Here is a 21,091-nt window from a genome sequence, read left to right as displayed (position 1 = left end):
AATAATAAGAATAACTTTCTTTAGTTTCCTGTGTTCCTGTGAGGTCAAAAATAATGTAATGAGGAATAAAATTATTATTATAATGCAGGGGAACCTCAGTGCTCAATCTGATTGGTCCTCTGTCGACCAATCAGAGCAGCCCCGCATCACGTGACGCGCATAAACAGGAAGTGTGCGCTGCTTGTCGCTTCGCTGCGGATGTTTGAAAGTGACGGAAAATAAACCGAGTTCTCCGGCGGAGCTCAGTCAGGGGCTCGGTCTAAGTCCTGGAGCAGCGATGACGGAGCCTGAGTGGAGGTAAAGATTTTATTAAGATTAAGATTTTATATCATTATTATTATTATCATCCTCCTGAGTTTGTCTGCAGCAGGACGAGCTCTGCGCCCAGTGACTGAACATTTAAAAACAAGATGAGAACTTTGTTTAATTCTCAAATATCTCACATCTGTGGTTTTAAAATGTGTGCTTCGTGTTTTTTTTACAGATATTTCAAGTTGTATGAAATCTAAGTTCTGTGTCAGTAAGTTGGTAAACGTGCTACATGACAAATATATCTTCTGTTTTATATGAGATGTAGAATGTACATGTGTTGGCACTAATTTCCACCACTTTGTCTCATTTAGTTAAACCTGCTGTTTAAAATGTTTTTTAAAAGTCATTTAAAGTTATGTGTTTTGCTTTTGGAATAGAATAGAGATTTAATTGTATTTTTATCTGTCGTGTGCAAGTTAACACCAGATCAACAGCAAAGAAAGGTGTCAGAAAAGAGGAAACCGCTCAGCTCAGCGGTGGAATAGTTCAATTAAAGTAAAAGCAAAGTCATTACTGTAAAACAAGTCAAAAACAAAACTATGCACATTCTATATGCAGTGTGACATTTGTAAAGTAACAACTGTAACTGTGTGCAAACAGGCAGGACATCAGATGTGCAGAGGGTTGCGTAGTTTAGTTAGATATAATAATAATAATAATAACTTCATTTATAGAGCACAAAGTGCAGCTCAGCAGGAAAACAAAAGGTTACAATACAAATGTGTTGTACATAAAATACACATTAAACAGTTTTAATGTTTATACTGTTTTACTTTGGAAAATGATTTTCATTCTTCTGTTGTGTTAAATCAGAGACTGTCCCCTCTTCTTCGTGTCACACTATCATATGGCTGTAATTACCAGTGGTGGAAAGTAACTGTACATTACTTTAAGTACTGTATGAGATGTCATTTACTTTATTATTATTATTACTTTATTGATTATTTCCATTTAGTTACCTCTGCTGAGGAGGTTAGGATTTTAGCAGCAGGATTACACAGAAATGACCGAACAGATAAACTAAACCAGTGCAACAGGAAACAAACGGTTAGAGCACAGAGGGAAGTAAATCAATTATCATGATAATAATAGTAGAGATAAAAGACAGAGCAACCCAAGGAAATTCAGGAATATGTCTAAAATACTGTGTATTTTGAAAGACGACAGCATCTCGGATAGAATTATTTCCTCAGGGCCCTGATGGTAAACGCTCTGTCCCCCTGAGGTTTCAGACTAGATTCAGGAAGTTTATTTCTGAAAATGTCCCCATCAGATTTATCTTGAGGTTTGGAGCGGCTGAGGTTTGGAGATCCTCTGCTAAACTACTGAACTGTGCGTGAAGTAGTTCAAACTATTTCCACCTCAACCAGCCACAACAGGAAAAGGCTGCAGACACACGGATGATCTAATATAAGGGAATTTTCTGCAGAATAAACATGGTCTTTCCTTCAAGTCGCAAAAAAAGTGCTTCATAAGAGTACAGTTGTTAAAACAATAAAAGACAAAAAGGCAGTGACACGCATACATAAAAGTAGGAAAACTAGGAAAAGGCCCACTGATATTATGTCAGTAGGGGGGAGTACTTCTAGTACTTCCTGGTCAGTACACCTTCGTGACGTATAAGATATATATACTGTATGAATCCTTCAACCTGTCAATGTAATATCTTAGAAGGAGCAGAACAAATGTGGGTGAGAATAATTGGACACCTCCTGCGGCAGCTAAACTGACATATCTGAAATTCCTTGAGTCACAGGGTGAAGTCATGTGGTTTGAGTCTTTACTGACTGTCATGGAGAATAATTGACTTTGCTGTGCTTAACATTAACCCGCTTCGAGGTCCAGACCTGGTTTGTCTCAAGAAAAACTCATGGCTACGTCATCTGCGTCTGCTGCTCTGTCGTTGTTTCATTTAGGTTACCCTGGAGATAAGGAGCAACTCTCCTCTCCTCTAGTCTTGGTCATCTCGTATGAATCCCAGCATGGCTACGTCCCGCTGTGATAGTCTGTCCTCTGCAGACCAACAAATGGACGACTGGCTGTTCCTCTCCTCAGAATCTGCCGGGCCTCAGGTCCTGGAAGTGGGCAGTGACGTCCAAGAGGCCGTGGACAGAAGCAAACTCAGGTCCAAGTTGGTCTCAGCATGGAACAGTGTGAAATATGGTCAGTTTGTATGCTTCCACAACTGTTGTGGAAGCCGTAGCTTTGTTTTCTGTTTGGGTGCAAATGTTCACTTGGACTTGAACTAATTTGTTCGATATCTCCAGAACGCCTTGAGGAAATGTGAGATTAAACCGTTTCTCCTTTTCCCCCCTCATATATCAGGCTGGACCTTGAAGCAGAAATCAAAATTCAGCAAGAGCTCTCCTGTGATCTTGCTTGGAAAATCCTACGAGCTCAAGGATCAAGGTGAGGCCTTGAGCATTTGGCCTTTATACCGAAATCTAAAATGATCTCATTCATGTGATAATCGTGGTGGAACTTTAACATTCAAGCTCTGTACGTATGTCAGGGGACAGAGAGCTTTTCCGTCGCACCTTTGTTTCCCTCCTGTGGCTGACGTACAGACGTGGGTTCCCTCCGCTGGCCGGCTCTTCTCTGACGACCGACAGCGGCTGGGGTTGTGTTCTACGTTCGGGGCAGATGCTGTTGGCACAAGGTCTCCTCTTACACCTCATGCCACCAGGTAGAAACAAACACGCCACACGATTTTAAATGATCAAAAGCTGCACAGAACATTTTGTTCCATCCACCGCTTGCACGTCAGATTGTGAGTTTTTCTTTCAGTTTGGAAAACCAGAGGATTTTAATTGTTCACTGCAGCAACAAACAAAATAATCCGTCATGGTCCCATGAGAAACTTTTTCAAGTAGACAGTCACATTCCACAATTCTCATGTTGCTTTTATTGTTTCATCACTTTGAGGTTGGACTTGGTCTGTGAGCCACCATGCGGTCAAAGATGACATGGACCTTGAGAGTTGCTCTCCTGACAGAGGACAGAGTTTCCAGGAGGGGCCTAAAAAAAGGTGTCGAAAACTGAGCTTGGGTTCCCTCCTGGACAGACCCATGGAGGCCACTCACAGAAGGGTGGTGTCGTGGTTTGCAGACCACCCCGCTGCCCCTTTTGGAATCCACCGAATGGTGGAGTTGGGCAAAAGCTCAGGGAAGAAAGCTGGGGACTGGTACGGTCCTTCCATCGCGGCACACATCCTCCAGTGAGACCGGAAGCGGTAGCATACCAGCACAATTATCTGGAGCCAGGTTTTCTCAAGATGTAACTGTGAACGTCATTTTGTTTCAGGAAAGCTGTGGCAGCATCTGCAGACCTTCCCAATCTCGTTGTGTATGTTGCACAGGATTGCACCAGTGAGTCATTTTATTTCAACGCTGTCTTTGCTGTCTGTTCTAAAAGGCAAAATGTCGCTGTGCTCGGAAACAAACCTTGTAGCCCAACAGTTGTGCAAATAGAGAAATGCATCAGCCATAATATTGTGACCATCCAAGTTAGACTCGACACAAGCTAAAAGATTGTGAAACAATGGCATGTGCTCCTGTAGAAGGCACAAGTTCGTATGTTATCAACTGCATTTTTAGAAATTTGTTTCGTTTGCGATGTCAAGGAGAAATACTACACTACCCACAATCCTCAGGTGTAGGAGTTGTGTCTCTGATTGGATGAGTTTGCTGTGAAAATGGAAAACGTTTACCACAACTACGAAAATCATGTCGGCTACGATCTAACTGCACTAAAAAAACCTAAATACAATCATACAAGACAAAACTATTGCAACACTACATTAAAACGATTTTAACTTTCAGAAGAAGCACATGAAATCAATGGAAAGGGTTTATTGGTTGCAAAGGTTTATGGGATGTGTAGTTCCTGAAAAAATGAAGTACACAGTCATGGTTCATCTCGTAGCTTGTCGTCCTGGTTCCTGACTTCATACTGTTTTTATAAGGATTCAAATTAAACGTAAATAGAGAAAAGGAAGGGAAGTTTCCTTCCGGAGCACAAAATGAAAATGATCATCACCGACTCACCTTCTCTAAACATTGTAATTACACACTTAAATAGCCTGAAATGGATTTGAGAGGATTTCGACATCCGTGTGAACATGTCTGTCTGTCTCTGTCGTTCTGTATGTTTCCAGTTTACATGGAGGATGTGAAGCGGTTGTGTGAGCGGCCTCCTCCTCAGTCCTGGAAATCCGTCATCATCCTGGTTCCTGTGCGACTCGGAGGACAAGACCTCAACCCCGCCTACATCACCTATGTCAAAGTATCCAAACATAATTTTCATACAGTCACTACTTTGTGCGTCCTTTGACTTTCCAGCAAAAGTAGAGCAGCTTCAAAGAGATTTACTCTCAGATTCCTCTTTTGAGTGTTTTCAACTCTGGTTCCTTCTCCCTCTCTACTTTGTGTTCGCACTGTTGTGGGTTTCTACACGAAAACAGAGAAATCTTTGCTCTACTGCAAAGCACAAGCAAACATCACTGTGTTGCATGAACAAAGAACAACAGAGCATTCTTTGTTTTCCTAGAAACTCTTGACACTTCAAGGCTGCATCGGAATCATTGGGGGAAAACCAAAACACTCTTTGTTCTTCATCGGCTTCCAAGGTATGTGCAGAGCAGTGAGCATGATAATTAATGTGCACAAGTGTTTGATATCAGGCTTTACACTTTGTTTTTTCCTTCCTCTGGTCCTGCGGTGTTAAAGATGACAATCTGCTGTACCTGGACCCTCACTACTGTCAGCTCACGGTGGATATAACAAAGGAGAATTTTTCCCTGGAGGTAAAAGGAAGTGACGTTTCAATTCTTCAATTTGCTTTCTGTGTGGTTCCTAACGTGTCTACTGGGACACGTAAACTAGTCCCCACAACCTCTTCTTCAGGTGGATTCCCACAGCTCTACACCACCAGTTGGGCTCTGAATGTGTCAGAGCTGGATCCAAATGTTCAATATAAGAAATACTTCACAATCTATTGCTGTTTTTACAGATGAACACAGTAAAATATCTAGAAAAACTGTGTTTGTCTGGACTTCAGTGTATTACTGAAATCAGCTTTTGTCTACCCTTGGTTTACGAGCTGGTTGGGAAATACTGATGTAAACTTTCTAAAAGTAGAAAAGTAAATGACGACATCCACATGAGAACTTGGAGGTATAGAGGAATTTTTGATGGATCCAATGAGATTATTTCTGATGAATATTGTTTTACTTCTTCTTTCAGTCTTTTCACTGCAAATATCCCAGGAAAATGGCCGTCTCACGCATGGACCCCAGCTGTACCATTGGGTTTTATGCTAAAGGTCAAAAAGACTTTGAATCACTATGCACAATTGTTACTGAGGTACGTGACCAGGGTTTTAAATCTTTATTCATGGAACCTTCCTCTGCTGTGTGGCTTTGAATCGTATCGTAACATCTGCGGTGATGTCTCTTAGAAAAATGTCTTATGTATGTGTTGATGTGGATTCTGCCTCTTTGTCCCACAGGCTCTCTCCACATCTACAGAGACGTACCCCATGTTCATCTTTGCAGAGGGACATGGTCAAGAACAGGAGCAAAGCAACACACCCACAAACAACTTCACCTACATCCAGAGGAAAGATGAACTGAGAAGAGTCGACACAAACAACAGCATGGATGAGTTTGTTCTATTATGAACAGAAGAAAATAAAAATCTGCCCCAAGGGGCGTTTGATGATCAATGATCACACGTAGATGTGAGACGGCTGAGCGTGAGAATAATGTCCTGCTGATTTCTATTTCTATTTATTGTTTTAAGATGAAACTGAACTTTGTGACAGAAAGGGTGATTATTTTATTAGTGGTTCTTCATAAATCTCCTTCTTCTTCTTCTTAATCTATTCAAATGAGTTAATATATGATTATAGTAACTAATGTCTCCCAGAGTCAAACGTAAAGAAAGTGTTACTGAGCTTCACAGCCTCCTACTGTCTCATGTCATGTGACAGGATGTGCTGCCTTTGAATAGAGTAAAACATTTGGACACTTGTTATGTGACGCACACTTGAATATAAAGATTATGACTTAACTGGAGAATTAGTCAAAATGATGTGTAATGTTCTCTGAGAAGAAAAGGACTTTAGTTTTCTCATGAGCTGGACTAGTTTTTTGTGGTATTTTATCCAAATAAACGGTTTATAAAGGAACCCGTGCAAAACTCATTTCTGTCTGTGCAGTCAATCAATCGAATTTTAATTGAATAGCTCAAATTCACAAATCACAATTTGTCTCATAGGGTTTAACAAGGAGCCACATCCTCTGCTCTTAATCCTCAACAAGGGTAAAACTACCACATCCCTCTCCCAGGACGGACAGAAGTGAAATAGATGCTGCACGTAACTGAAAACATCTGCAAAATAAAAGTATTTAAAACGTTTAGAAGAAACAGTTTGTTACATAGGGGAAGAGTGTTTTTAAAGTATTTATACATAATTAAATGTCTGCTAGAGATGAAGCAGTTATTGGTATAGTCAGTGAAGGTATGTGAGCAGACTGATGTTTATTTTTGACTACAACACAACATGTTAAAGGATTACCTCATTGTTATTATTATGAATAATAATAACAATAGTAGCAGGGGAAAGAGATGGAGAGACACCAGGAAGTGTTTCACTCATATTAAAGCTCTAATAATAATAATCACAATAATAATAATAATAATGATGCTTATAATATTAATAATTATTATTATTATTATAATAATAATGAGGGGAGGGAAGAGAGATGGAGAGAGCAGGAAGTGTTTCACTCATATTAAAGCTCTAATAATAATAATCATGATGCTTATAATAATATTAATAATTATTATAATGATAATAATAACGGGGGAAAGAGAGATGGAGGAAGGTAATAGATGATGGTGAATATTATTATTCTGATGATATCCACACAGAAACATGGCGCTCCTGCTCCAGCGTGTGAGTCTCCTCCTCGGTCTCTTGTAGCCTCTCTCCCGGGCCTCCCCTCCCCCACGCCGGCTTCTCTCTCCCTCCCTCCCTCCCTCCCTCCCTCCCATAGTCTGTGTTCCTCCCCTGTCCTCACTGGGCATGCGGGAAGTGAGCGAGTCGGTGGATAGGTGGCGCTGGAGAGTCGCACAGGCCGATCCCCGCGATACGATCTCCAGAGAAGAGGAGGAGGAGGAGGGTGAAGGAAAAAAACCGACTGGGTAGGTCGCTCTTTGTTTCTGGTTTGGAGGAAAAAGCGAGAGACGTTGTGACCGGTGAGGACTCGAACATCGCGTTTCACCGCCAGTGTGAGTAAAGTTTAAAGTCCGGGCTCCGCGAGGGGGCTTCCGCCTGCGGCCGGAGCCGAAATCTGCTTTTGTTCCGCGGGTTGTTTCTGTGTTTGAGGGGGGAAAAAAAAAAAAAAAGACGAGCCGCGACATCGCTGTGGCGCGACGCGGAGCAATGAATGAAAAATCGCTGGCGGAGCTGCGCCGAGCCGCGGGTACGGGAGGCGCGATGGATCAATCGGCCCCGGCGGGCACGGACCGTGCTCTCCCCGGTCACACGTCCCCGACTCCGGGGCGAATATTTCCCCGCAAACAACACCCGCTTTCCTGCCTGATTGGCCTCGGACAGCATGGCCCGGCTAGGCTAACCCCACTAGCTCGTTAGCTTCCTCGCCAGCTTGTGTTGTTGTAGGCTTCTCTCTCTCTCTCTCTCTCTCTTTTTAAGCTAGCTAGTCGGCTAGTCTCGAACTCGGCCACTTGTTCTTTGTCGCTTTACTTTTTAATTCCAGATTTCACCGCCGGCTCCGGTTGAATTCAACACAACACGCGAAGCTTTGTGAGAAACGGGAAAAGGTTGAATTGTTGGGTTTTGATTTACGTTATGCGACGGTAACTGCAAAACCCCCGGCTGGGCCCGGCTAACGCTAGCAGGGCTAACTATGCTAATAATAGCTAACCCGATTGTTATTTCCCTGTGACTGTAAACAAAGCGGGCTAACGGCGAGTTTGTAAAACTCGTGTCCAGATGTTCTCTCATCGTTGTGCACACACACACATCTGTCCGGGTTCCGTCTGGTTCGGCAGGGCTCCGTCTGGGAGAGGTTTCACTCGACCACAGTTGGGGCTCGTTAAGTGACAGATCTGAAGCCTCTCGGATTCACACCGTGTTAGAAGTTTAGATCTGGTGGAAACCGTCACATGGCTTCAGTGTGTGACTGGACCGAGTGTTGATCAGTGTTGTGAACAGCCCTGCTCCACCCAGAGCCCGAATCCACACCAACGAGGGAGCAGCGTTGATGGACAATTACAATAATAGTGCTAATGATGATAACCTTAATTTGTTTAGCACCTTTCTCCAAGACACAGCTAGAGAATAGAGGATGAAGAACACCGAGAGAAAACTGTTGATAACACGAGGAGACAGTTAAAAGCATTTAGAGGCTGGCACAGCATTAGAGGACAAATAGAAACAGACAATGATACAAATGAGAAAAGAGTAAAAAGTTTGTCGGATAGTTTTTCTCAGGGAGTTTGTTCCAGATAGTGTGAGCCCCAAGTATTTCCTCCGATCCGTCCACCAGTTGAGGTGTGTTGGTTGTGTTTTGTTATTTTCTTTGCAAAGCTTGAAACACAATGTTTGAAAAACACAACAACTTGGCTTTGCAGGCAAGTGTACAGTGATGCACCCACCTACTGAGAGTTTCATCAACTAATTGTGATGGATTTGATTAATCTGCTACGGATTTGATAATTGTTTTACTCAATTTTAGAGCAGGCCGAGAAACTCATCTCTGATTCCAGCCACTCCAATGTGCGTCTTGACATCTTGTAAAGTTTTGGATTGTTGCTTAACAAGCAATCTGAAAACTTTTTACAGTCGTCTCATATTCAACATTAACGATTTATCAATTGCTCAAATAATTGATAGATACATTTGATGTAAATTCTTGTTGGTTGTTAAACATTTAGTGGAAATCTTGTCTGTGAATTCGTGCTGAAGGAAACTGTCAGATATATTTAAATTTAAATTTATTTTGTAAGATAGCAGAGAACTAGATGTTTATTATTTCGAACCTGCAGCATCTCTGTTACTGTTTTCAATGACTCAACACACTTGTTGCTATATAATCATATTTGACTTGTATAGTATTTTAATATTTGGACTTGCACTGCTCCTGTAAAGTCACACCTTTTCCCTCGTAGTTAAATTAACATGTCAGCTCTGCTGCTCACACATACATTCTGACCATGAACGAAATTCCTGTTGTCGTCTCCCCTCACAGGGGACCTTGCTGCTGCCACACATTCCCAACTTCCCCTGAGAGATGTCCACTCCTGACCCCCCGATGGGAGGGACACCTCGGCCTGGACCCTCCCCAGGCCCAGGGCCATCTCCAGGAGGCATGATGGGCCCTAGTCCGGGTCCCTCACCAGGGTCAGCCCACAGCATGATGGGGCCCAGTCCAGGACCACCTGGATCTGGGCACCCCCACCCTCCACAGGGACCTTCAGGATATCCTCAGGACAACATGCACCAGATGCACAAAGTATGATATATTCTTAATCCGTTGTTTGTTGTGCTTTCATCAATATCCTACCTCTTGGATGTACGCTGATTTAAATTGATAGTGGTAAATGTTTATGCATTAGCAGGTAACTGAGGAAAATGGTCTTAACCTAAATTTCTTTATATCTACACTCTAGAACTGTAAAAATATAAACTTTAATTATGATTATTCTGTGTCTTTTCATCAGCCCATGGAAGCCATGCATGAGAAGGGAATGCCGGATGATCCTCGCTATGGACAGATGAAAGGTATGGGCATGAGACAAGGAGGGCACAGTGGTATGGGACCCCCTCCAAGCCCCATGGACCAACACTCACAAGGTAAAACGTCACAAAATAGTATATGGGTCGTCACAAAAACTGTAGATTCTCATTTTTAGAAAGATGCCAGTTAGTATCCTCAGATTCAGGTGCGTCAACATAAAATGTGTGAAGAAAGGCGGCAATTGACAACCTCCTACTACAGAAAAACTATTCAGGACGAACGGTTGACTTTGTTAAGTTGACCTCGATGTATGAGCAACGAGTACCCATCCAGCCAGTTCCTCTTGTTTTGACTGCTCGTATGGCAGCATGAGCAAACAGCTGTGGGCAGGACAGTGGGAGAGGCGGAGCTACAGGGGGGTTTACCCGGCCGACAAAAAGAATAGCAGCTGCTTCTACAAAACCACACAGCCAGGAAGCAGAAGATAAAAAGAGAGAAACACTCACAGGAGCACTTCAGTGACATGACAGCAGTGTTGAGGTTGACTAGTTCAGTGTCTTAAAAGCTCTTTACGTAAGAATGTGAATCATTTTCCGCATATTAATCACTTTTGTTATTGCCAAGTTTAAAAAAACAAGGCCTCCCTCAATGTTCTCAGTTGCCTTTTGTCTGATTTCTCTGTAATGGACTCAGCATGACTTACAAAACCTTTAAATATCAAATCTGGTTAATATGATGCCTGCATAATTTTTTCCCCATTCCAATCATGCATCGGTTCTGTGTTCCCCAGGTTACCCGTCACCATTGGGTGGTTCAGAGCATGCACCCAGCCCTGTCCCAGCCAATGGCCCTCCCCCTGGCCCCATGATGCCCGGAGGTCCCCCTGGCCCCGTGGCTGGCCCTATGGAAGGCAGTGGTGACCCGGGCATGGGTCAACCTAACCGTGGCGCTCCTCAGGGTCCAGGTGGACCAGTTGTTGCAGGAGCTGGACCTGGCGGTGCAGGTGGGCCCACTCCTTTCAACCAGAACCAGTTGCACCAACTCAGGGCCCAGATAATGGCTTACAAGATGCTGGCCCGCAGTCAGCCTCTACCAGAGCACCTGCAGATGGCTGTGCAGGGGAAGAGGCCCATGCCAGGGATGCAGCAACATCCGATGCCTAACATGCCACCTTCTACAGGAGGTGGGCCTGGGGCTGGACCGGGACCAGCTCAAGCCAACTACAACAGACCACACGGTGAGTTAAAGAAGATTCATGTTAACATGAGCCTTACACAATGAAAACGGAATGTGAGATAGCTCTTCAGAGACCCCTGGTGGCTGAACATAGTTCATATTAATATGTGGCATTGATGTTTCAGGCATGGTTGGCCCTAATATGGTACCTCCTGGACCTGCAGGGGTTCCCCCAGGTATGCAAGGCCCGCCTACCAATGGACCCCCTAAATCATGGCCTGAAGGTAATCGTCGTGTTGATGGTCACTTCAATCCACTCCGTATTTTTATGTGCTCGTGCAGCAAAACTGATGTCTTCTAAATTCTCATCTGTCAGGACCTATGGTGAATGCTGCTGCTCCATCCAATCCTCCCCAGAAGTTGATTCCACCTCAGCCCACTGGCAGACCCTCGCCCGCTCCTCCCTCTGTGCCCCCTGCTGCCTCCCCAGTAATGCCCCCTCAGACACAGTCCCCCGGTCAGCCTGCCCAGCCTTCTCCCATGATGCTCCACCAGAAGCAGAACCGCATAACCCCAATTCAAAAACCCCGCGGGCTGGACCCAGTGGAGATCCTCCAGGAGAGAGAATACAGGTGAGTGTGGAAAAAATCATATGATGACTAATACTTCTGTGAGTCAGTAATTCACATCTCTAAATACAGACCAATGTCTGACATAAACCTTTTAAATATGTCGTCTAGTTATTTATAAATTAAATATCTGTCCTCTGCTAAAGCACGTTGTCTTCTTAATGCTGTGTGTGGAAACCATGCAGGAAATAGAAAGTAACGTATTGCAACACATTAACAGAACATTTAAAACTACTGTGGTTTGGCATGATGTTGGTAAATTATATATATGCACAGTACAGGAAGTGAAGAGAACCATGGGCGTCTGTTTTACTGTTTTTAAGAAAATGTCTCCGTTATTGACACAGTAAAATATTCAGTTAAAATTAAAGTTGGAAGTAGTTGTATTGTGTGTTACATACACTTCTTTTACCGTAGTTAGGATTCTTTCTAATTTGTGATGATCAGCTTGAAGAGGATAAAAAATGTTTTTAAATATTTGGTCATTATTGTAATTTTTTCTGCATTTATGTTGCAGGCTACAGGCCCGTATTGCTCACCGTATCCAGGAGCTGGAGAACCTGCCCGGCTCTTTAGCTGGTGACCTGCGCACCAAGGCCACCATTGAGCTGAAGGCCCTGAGGCTGCTTAACTTCCAGAGACAGGTATGAATGTAGATGTAGATGTATTTAAGAAGTAACACTATTACACTAGTATGCCATTTAAAAAAAAAACAAAAAAAAACGAATTTTGGACTTTGTTTGTGCCTACAGCTGCGTCAGGAGGTGGTGGTTTGCATGCGGCGTGACACCGCGCTGGAAACCGCCCTTAATGCTAAGGCCTACAAGCGCAGCAAACGTCAGTCTCTACGTGAGGCCCGCATCACCGAGAAGCTTGAAAAACAACAGAAGATCGAACAGGAGCGTAAACGTCGTCAGAAGCACCAGGTAAACTGTTGGAAAACACCAGAGAAAAAGAGTTCTAACAGGGCAAAGGGAGAGTGATGATATTTTTTAACAGAGCAAAACACAACAACACCAGTTTATAGTGGAGAGTAGGGATTTAAAAACGATTGATATAGTTCATATTACTTAGTAGATTTAATAATAGTGGTGTATTTGTGTACTCTTCTTCTTGACAGGAATACCTCAACAGCATCCTGCAGCACGCCAAGGACTTTAAGGAGTACCACCGCTCCATCACAGCGAAGATCCAGAAGGCCACCAAAGCTGTCGCCACCTATCACGCCAACACCGAGCGAGAGCAGAAGAAAGAGAACGAGCGCATTGAGAAGGAGAGAATGCGGAGGCTGATGGTGAGACTCAAATCTATTAAGGAGATGCCTGAATGTGGCATTAATCTGTCTTTGCTGTGAGTTTATTAGTCCAGTGGCAGCAGCTGACCCCTGTGTGAATCTTATTCCAGGCTGAAGATGAAGAGGGCTACCGTAAACTTATCGACCAGAAGAAAGACAAGCGTCTGGCCTACCTGCTTCAGCAGACAGACGAATACGTGGCCAACCTCACTGAGCTGGTGCGAGCCCACAAAGCTGTACAAGCTCTCAAAGAGAAGAAAAAGAAGAAGAAAAAGAAGGTAAATGTTGAGAGCGAGCAGTCGTAAAACATCTTTTCTATGTTGAACATCACACATACTTCAATTGTTTGTGTGCTTTCAGAAGCCCGAGGCTACAGAGGGTCGTTCTTCTTCTCTGGGGCCTGATGGAGAGGTGAGTTTAAAATAAGAATCTGACGTCTACAGATCAACTATATTTGAATAAGATGTCACGATTTATCATCTTCATGTGCTTGTCTCAGCCTTTAGATGAGACCAGTCAAATGAGTGACCTGCCTGTGAAGGTCATCCATGTTGACAGTGGAAAGATCCTGACTGGGGTTGAAGCACCTAAGGCTGGTCAGCTGGAGACCTGGCTTGAAATGAACCCAGGGTAAGAGCCACATCTGCTGGTTGCTGGTCATAACATGAAGAAATATGTCGTATATCTAAATGTGTCTGACTTTGTCAAAAACATTTTGTTCCTCCGCAGATATGAAGTAGCACCACGTTCAGACAGTGAAGAAAGTGGTTCAGAAGAAGAGTATGAGGAGGAGGTACGTAACAGCGAACTCAACATCAAATCAAAAAGGTTCGCCTGTAACTGTCTTGCCAACGTTTTTTCCTGACTTCATCTTTGTTTGTGTCAGGAGGAAGAGGAGATGCAGCCTCAGCCCTCTGCAGCTCCAGCAGAGGAGAAGAAGAAGATTCCTGACCCTGATAGTGAAGAAGTATCTGAGGTGGATGTCCTGCACATCATCGAGTAAGATGAAACCTCTGGGAGTTTGGTTTTATTAGTCAATGTTCCACTGTCATCTCTGTTGTAGATAGATGTGTCTAAAATCACCATAAATATTAAAGTTAGGTGATATAGTCATTTTAAGTCATATTGAAGCTTCTCTCTGCATCTTAACTGATTTTATCTGCCGTCTTCTCCGCCCCCCAGACACGCCAAGCAGGATGTCGACGATGAATACGGTAGTGCAAGTTTCAACCGAGGCCTGCAGTCCTACTACGCTGTGGCTCATGCTGTCACAGAGAAAGTGGATAAACAGTCGTCGCTGCTGATCAACGGGCAGCTCAAGCAATACCAGGTACACAACCCGCTGACAAGAGGAGAATCACTTGTTGCTCTCACATGAAGAGAAACCCGACTTTAATGATTTTCAATCAACTGGAACCAACTCCGTGTGTTTGCTCAGATCAAGGGTCTGGAGTGGCTGGTGTCACTTTACAACAACAACTTGAATGGCATCCTGGCCGACGAGATGGGTCTCGGAAAAACGATTCAGACCATCGCCCTCATCACTTACCTCATGGAGAACAAGCGCCTCAACGGGCCCTTCCTCATCATCGTACCTCTCTCGTGAGTCCCAACACGTCTTCCTTAGTTCCCTGTGGGCTCCTCCGTGAAAACACGCGTTTAACAGAAATCTGTGTGAAGTGTGTTTTTGTGTTCATATGTTGAGACAAGAAGCTCTCATAAACCAGAGTTTCTCATTTTCAGAACTCTATCAAACTGGGTCTATGAGTTTGATAAGTGGGCGCCATCTGTCGTCAAGATCTCCTACAAGGTCAGTGGCATCTACTTGGATATTTAATGTGTTCCTGTTTGTCCTGAACAAAAACATTTTGGGTTAACAATTTATTTGTGTTTTTGAAATAAATGAAATAAGTGATCCTGTTCACTTTCAGGGTTCTCCCGCTGCTCGGCGAGCGTTCGTTCCCATCTTGCGCAGCGGCAAGTTTAACGTGCTGCTCACCACATACGAGTACATTATCAAAGACAAACAAGTGCTAGCAAAGGTAAGGAAGCGTCCACATGTTTAGTTTTGAGTTTCACATTAATCCAGGAATTGACCTCAGGCGTTTCTCTTTCTAATCTCTAAACATCCTGTATTTCCTCCCAAAGCTCCGTTGGAAGTACATGATTGTGGACGAGGGCCATCGTATGAAGAACCACCACTGTAAGCTGACCCAGGTCTTGAACACGCACTATTTGGCGCCACGGCGTGTGCTGCTCACAGGCACCCCGCTGCAGAACAAGCTACCTGAGCTCTGGGCCCTGCTCAACTTCCTCCTGCCAACCATCTTCAAGAGCTGCAGCACTTTTGAGCAGTGGTTCAACGCCCCCTTCGCCATGACTGGAGAGAAGGTGATAAACATAGAACGGAGTATTTTGTAAAGAAACATCCACGAGCTGCCACGACATCGGATTCTGAATATATATCCTCATTATCCTTTTTTTCCACCAAGGTTGACCTGAATGAAGAAGAGACCATTCTGATCATTCGTCGTTTGCACAAGGTTCTTCGACCGTTCTTACTGCGCCGACTCAAGAAAGAAGTCGAGGCCCAGCTGCCAGAGAAGGTCAGGCTGCATTTCATTTATTTAACTTGCCTTTTCATGCATTTTCATTGAACTAATGATTCTCACGATTCATGCCTAAATCATTTATTTATAGTCATAATTATAGTTACTGCTAAATATTGTTTTTTGCATTGCGTCTGTTACGATAAACTGTTTTAACTTTGTAGCTACATTTTTATTAGCACGCAAGATTTTCGCTGGCTTGTTTCCTAGTTTACACACACACACACACACACACACACACACACACACACACACACACACACACACACACACACACACACACAGAACAGCTGAACCAGTTGCCGTATTTATGGTTTCTAAGTATGTGACTAACCCACAGTTGCAACGTGTTGTGAGTTTTCTCAGTCTTCCCTTTACGATTGTTTTCCAGGTGGAGTACGTGATCAAGTGCGACATGTCAGCCCTGCAGAGGGTTCTGTACAGACACATGCAGGCCAAGGGAGTCCTGCTCACAGATGGGTCAGAAAAAGACAAGAAGGTAAGAAGATGATTATGTCCTGAATTTTATTTGGACAAAGTAACAATGATGCTAAATAAAATATAAAGCTCTGGAAACTAATGCGTGTTTTCTGTTTTGTCTTTTTGTTTCCTTCTAAATCTTCCAGGGTAAAGGAGGCACGAAGACCTTGATGAACACTATCATGCAACTGAGAAAGATTTGCAACCACCCTTACATGTTCCAGCACATTGAGGTACCAGAAGACACTTGGGCTTAACCACTATTTTCATGCAGAATTCAGAGCAAAATGAATTTACCTAAACTTTTGCTTGTTTGCTTTCCAGGAGTCTTTCTCTGAGCATCTCGGTTATTCTGGTGGAATAGTCTCTGGGTATGTAATGTTTAAAATCGTGGGGGTTTGTACAGCGTGTGTGTAAATGTGGTTATATACGTTGCACATTGGTCCTTTCTCGCTCATGTTCTTCCTCTGCCTGCTCAGGCCTGACCTGTACCGCTCCTCTGGTAAATTTGAGCTGTTGGACCGTATCCTTCCCAAGCTCAGGGCAACCGACCACAAAGTGTTGCTCTTCTGTCAAATGACATCACTCATGACCATCATGGAGGACTACTTTGCGTACCGCAGCTTCAAGTACCTCCGTCTGGACGGTGAGGCTATTTTCTATCAACGTTTTCCCACAAAATAATATAAACTCCCCAAAGTATTTCATGATAGGTTTTTAATTTTAACTCGATTGGAATAATTTGGGATTCACTTTTTAACACACTTTCATCTCCCATAGGAACCACCAAGGCAGAGGACCGTGGCATGCTGCTCAAGACATTCAATGACCCTGCCTCTGAGTACTTTGTGTTCCTGCTCAGTACCAGGGCTGGAGGCCTGGGCCTCAACCTGCAGTCTGCTGACACAGTCATCATCTTTGACAGTGACTGGAACCCACATCAGGTACTCATGCCAATATATGTTAATCAACAATACCTGGACCCCTGGGGAGGATTCTCTAGAAATGTCAATACTGAAACTGATAAAAACACAGAAGTCACCACACACAATCACTCTGCCTCACCTTGTCAAATGTGTTTGTCCTACAGGACTTGCAGGCGCAGGACCGAGCCCATCGTATTGGTCAGCAGAACGAGGTTCGCGTGCTTCGCCTCTGCACCGTCAACAGCGTGGAGGAAAAGATTCTGGCAGCGGCCAAGTACAAACTGAACGTGGACCAAAAGGTCATCCAGGCTGGCATGTTCGACCAGAAGTCGTCAGGCTGCGAACGACGGGCGTTCTTACAGGCCATTCTGGAGCACGAGGAACAGGACGAGGTCGGGGTTCGAGGTGGCTGCCGCACTAGGGGGGCGTGGGTGGGTGTGATCTAATCCTGTTCGTACATCGCCCACCCACCCACATCCGCCTGTGCTCTGCTTCACCTCTTCATTCTCTTTTTTTCTCCTCCTCCTCTGTCTCTTTTCCTTACTTCCCTTTTTTCACAGGATTCATGTATTTCTGCTTCTACACAAACCTTTGATGGTTAATATGATACTGTCTCTCCTACACTAACATTTTTTATTATTAGTCCCTACATATAACAGTTAAAATGCACTTCTGGTGATATCTCAAACTGGTTGATATGCAAAGCTGTAGTTAAGACCTGTACTGATATTTACAATACCTTCATTAAGTTCGGTGTTAATATACATTGAGTTACTTTTATTGCTCTTTGTGAAAATAAGTCATTAGTTCAGAGACTTGGCTCTGAGGTACCACATTAATCTGCCGTTAGCTTCTTCTCACTCCCTCTGTTTCATGTGTGTTCAGGAAGAAGACGAGGTTCCTGATGATGAGACTGTCAACCAGATGATTGCCAGAAGCGAAGAGGAGTTTGAGCAGTTCATGGTTAGTACCATTTCCTTTGCAGTTGTTAGATACTTTGACATTTCAAAATCTGAACCCACTAACCCCCTTGCTGTGCCGTTTTCTTTTTTTATCTCAGCGCATGGATCTAGACCGACGCCGCGAGGACGCTCGCAATCCCAAGAGGAAACCTCGTCTGATGGAGGAAGATGATATGCCCAGCTGGATTCTGAAAGACGACGCTGAGGTTGAGAGGCTAACTTGTGAAGAAGAGGAGGAGAAGATGTTCGGCAGAGGTTCCCGCCAGCGGAAGGAGGTGGACTACAGTGACTCGCTCACTGAGAAACAATGGCTCAAGGTGGGATGTTATCATGTTAGGCTGTTAGAAAATATTATAGTGGCAACATTAAGAGTTTCTGACCTGAGATCTACTCCACACAGGCCATAGAAGAAGGCAATCTAGAGGACATTGAAGAGGAAGTGCGCCACAAAAAGACAACAAGAAAGCGCAAGAGAGACCGCGACCACGACGGCCCGGCCACACCCAGCTCTAGCAGCGGTCGAGGGCGGGACAAGGACGAGGAGGTGAAGAAAGCAAAGAAACGTGGTCGCCCGCCTGCTGAGAAACTCTCTCCCAACCCCCTCTCCCTCACTAAGAAGATGAAGAAGATTGTCGACGCTGTGATCAAATACAAGGACGGGTGAGAACATAACTGCATCTCTGCAGGCACAACAGAAGTTATAGATATATCACGACACATGTGACCGAGCTAGCGGAGCGTACTAACACAGCTTTCCTGTCTCAGCAGTAACGGACGACAGCTGAGTGAAGTCTTCATCCAGCTGCCCTCTCGCAAGGAGCTGCCCGAGTACTATGAGCTCATCCGCAAACCTGTGGACTTCAGGAAGATCAAGGTGTGGTGATGAAATTAGACTCTCCATTTTACATTTTACATCCCGCTATCGAATGTGTGTTTAACTGCTGCCTTCTCTTGTCCCTTCCCTCCATCAGGAAAGGATCAGGAGCCACAAGTATCGCAGCCTGAACGACCTGGAGAAGGACGTGATGCTGCTGTGTCAAAATGCCCAGACGTTTAACCTGGAGGGCTCTTTGGTGAGTTCAGCCCAGACACACACACACACACACACACACACACACACACACACACACACACACACACACACACACACACACACACACACACACACACACACGATGTATGTAGTTGGATTCTTCTTCAGCTGAGTTCACACCACATGATCTCTCACCGTCATGCTCTTTGGTGTCCTCCTACTCTGAATGACACATGAAGCTGGAAGAGTTTGTGTTCCTCTGTCCCACATGGTTATTGCTTGATTACACTGATTACTGACTTGTACCCTGTAAAAAAAAAAATTAGGGGTCACCTCACCACCTTCACCATGTCCTGCTCCCTGATTGGCTGGAGTTGTCACCGATTGATCACGCCTTTGAGGAGTTCACACATAGCCACTATAATGATCTCTCTAACTCTTTTTCAGATCTACGAGGATTCCATTGTGCTGCAGTCTGTCTTCACCAGTGTGAGGCAGAAGATCGAGAAGGAGGACGAGAGCGAAGGAGAGGAAAGTGAAGAAGAGGAGGAGGAGTTGGACGAAGGCTCGGAGTCTGAATGTGAGCATGAGAAATGCAGCATTTCTTCACAGAACAGTGAAGCAGGAGTTGGCATTGTGATGTTTATGTTCTTTGTTTTTCCTTCAGCTCGTTCAGTGAAAGTGAAGATCAAGCTGAGCCGGAAAGAAAAGGGGGACCGCGGAGGAAAAGGACAACGACGAAGGGGCCGCGGGGCTCGAGCTAAGCCTGTGGTGAGCGACGACGACAGTGAGGAGGAACAGGAAGAGGTGAGACGAGTTTTTTTTACTTAATTGTAGTAAATAAAGTTCAAAACTTACAACTCTTAATTAAGATTTTATTAATGAATCACTTCAGCCAAACATTCACTTCTTGCAGCTTCTCAAATCTTCTGCTTCTTGCAAATTTAAAACTTATATAAAACTTTCTGTTTGGAGCTCTGACATCACTTTGGACTAGGTATTTTTCACTATTGTCAAATTATAAATGTTATGAATTGAATGAGCTGCAACCAGCATCACCCCAGGCCAAGAACTCAGACCCATTCCAAACAGACGTTGTGTACTTGTGTTGAATAACGGCAGTAAATCTGTGCTTGCTTTGTGTTTTTTCTCTCAGGAGCGTTCGGCCAGTGGCAGCGATGATGACTGAAGTGAACCACTCCTTATTGGACCAAGGCCCACTGAGCCCCTTACTGGACTTAATATATTTTACTTAGACACAGCAGGGAGACAGTGGAAAGGGCCTAGTTTTACCTAGATGAGCTGATTTTTAGTGAGACAATTGTATTCTCATTAAAGTATACAATGAATTAAAAACCAATTTAAAAAAAAAAATATGAAAGATATGAACTCTCCACTTCCATATTTAAACCATTTTCCCTGTATGAGTAGTAGTGTCTCTTTGCCTTTTTGTTTTCTCCTGTAAGTGGATAATTGACAGAGCCTGAATTATAGACTGATCGTGGGCCATTAAGACAGCTAACTGTTTTTTAAAATGGAATTAATTTTGTCATCTTTTACTTTGAGACAACACGTACATGTGAACCAGGAGTCACTGCGTTCCCCTTTATCCCTTTTTGAATGCATGTCGTGCGTGTCTGTGGAAATGCACCTGGATGTGTCTTTGCTATTATCTCTGTGTTTAATTTAAGACTACAAGCGGGATTGCGGAACATCCCACCCTGCAGCCCCTCCCTCAGGTTGTGTATGTAAGGGGGGAGGGAAGGATAGGACCATTTTCTCGTGTCGGTGTCACTGGATTCCAAAAACTACAATAAAGGCATCTCATAATAAATCTGCTGTGTGCATTTATTTGTGTGACTGCTGACTATAGTAATATTATTTTTTATTGTTCTTGGTTCTTA

General features: G+C 44.0%; 2 protein-coding genes across 8 annotated transcripts; both read left to right on the top strand.

The window, feature by feature from the left end:
* Nucleotides 1–155: 155 nt before the first annotated feature.
* Nucleotides 156–6,501, top strand: LOC109646325 (cysteine protease atg4da-like). Its single transcript, XM_020112057.2, has 11 exons — nucleotides 156–297; nucleotides 2,229–2,475; nucleotides 2,638–2,721; nucleotides 2,825–2,998; nucleotides 3,238–3,529; nucleotides 3,616–3,680; nucleotides 4,469–4,596; nucleotides 4,861–4,939; nucleotides 5,040–5,116; nucleotides 5,556–5,675; nucleotides 5,821–6,501. The coding sequence occupies exons 2-11, from the start codon at nucleotides 2,283–2,285 to the stop codon at nucleotides 5,989–5,991; spliced, it is 1,383 nt and encodes a 460-aa protein (XP_019967616.2). The 5' UTR covers nucleotides 156–297; nucleotides 2,229–2,282; the 3' UTR covers nucleotides 5,992–6,501.
* Nucleotides 6,502–7,381: 880 nt separating this feature from the next.
* smarca4a (SWI/SNF related BAF chromatin remodeling complex subunit ATPase 4a) lies at nucleotides 7,382–21,021 on the top strand. 7 transcript variants are annotated; one of them, XM_069524642.1, is made up of 34 exons: nucleotides 7,382–7,520; nucleotides 9,590–9,853; nucleotides 10,062–10,194; nucleotides 10,869–11,315; nucleotides 11,440–11,538; nucleotides 11,631–11,886; nucleotides 12,401–12,527; nucleotides 12,636–12,809; nucleotides 13,004–13,177; nucleotides 13,288–13,455; nucleotides 13,538–13,588; nucleotides 13,677–13,807; nucleotides 13,907–13,970; nucleotides 14,064–14,176; nucleotides 14,360–14,507; nucleotides 14,616–14,779; nucleotides 14,921–14,987; nucleotides 15,109–15,219; nucleotides 15,326–15,568; nucleotides 15,670–15,783; nucleotides 16,178–16,285; nucleotides 16,413–16,499; nucleotides 16,591–16,637; nucleotides 16,746–16,912; nucleotides 17,047–17,210; nucleotides 17,357–17,623; nucleotides 18,078–18,155; nucleotides 18,253–18,471; nucleotides 18,555–18,814; nucleotides 18,923–19,028; nucleotides 19,126–19,227; nucleotides 19,635–19,767; nucleotides 19,855–19,994; nucleotides 20,344–21,021. In XM_069524642.1, the coding sequence occupies exons 2-34, from the start codon at nucleotides 9,632–9,634 to the stop codon at nucleotides 20,374–20,376; spliced, it is 4,917 nt and encodes a 1,638-aa protein (XP_069380743.1). In that variant the 5' UTR covers nucleotides 7,382–7,520; nucleotides 9,590–9,631; the 3' UTR covers nucleotides 20,377–21,021. The 7 variants fall into 7 exon arrangements, with proteins under 7 accessions (XP_069380743.1, XP_069380741.1, XP_069380745.1 ...); XM_069524640.1 differs by having other exon boundaries at nucleotides 18,920–19,028; XM_069524644.1 differs by having other exon boundaries at nucleotides 7,406–7,607; nucleotides 17,357–17,584.
* The last annotated feature ends 70 nt before the right edge of the window (nucleotides 21,022–21,091 follow it).

This window comes from Paralichthys olivaceus, chromosome 5, assembly GCF_024713975.1.
Source record: "Paralichthys olivaceus isolate ysfri-2021 chromosome 5, ASM2471397v2, whole genome shotgun sequence".
In the NCBI taxonomy this organism is placed as follows: domain Eukaryota; kingdom Metazoa; phylum Chordata; class Actinopteri; order Pleuronectiformes; family Paralichthyidae; genus Paralichthys; species Paralichthys olivaceus.
The sequence above is the reverse complement of the archived record's forward strand: the minus strand, read 5'-3'. Positions and strand labels throughout refer to the sequence as shown.

Coding starts and splice junctions, on each gene's coding strand:
- LOC109646325 (XM_020112057.2), top strand. CDS start 2,283: ATGAATCCCAGCATGGCTACGTCCCGCTGTGATAGTCTGTCCTCTGCA. Junction 5,117..5,555: donor AGGAGAATTTTTCCCTGGAG/GTAAAAGGAAGT, acceptor TTCTTCTTTCAG/TCTTTTCACTGCAAATATCC. Junction 5,676..5,820: donor TATGCACAATTGTTACTGAG/GTACGTGACCAG, acceptor TTTGTCCCACAG/GCTCTCTCCACATCTACAGA.
- smarca4a (XM_069524640.1), top strand. CDS start 9,632: ATGTCCACTCCTGACCCCCCGATGGGAGGGACACCTCGGCCTGGACCC. Junction 12,810..13,003: donor AACGTCGTCAGAAGCACCAG/GTAAACTGTTGG, acceptor TCTTCTTGACAG/GAATACCTCAACAGCATCCT. Junction 14,988..15,108: donor TCGTCAAGATCTCCTACAAG/GTCAGTGGCATC, acceptor GTTCACTTTCAG/GGTTCTCCCGCTGCTCGGCG.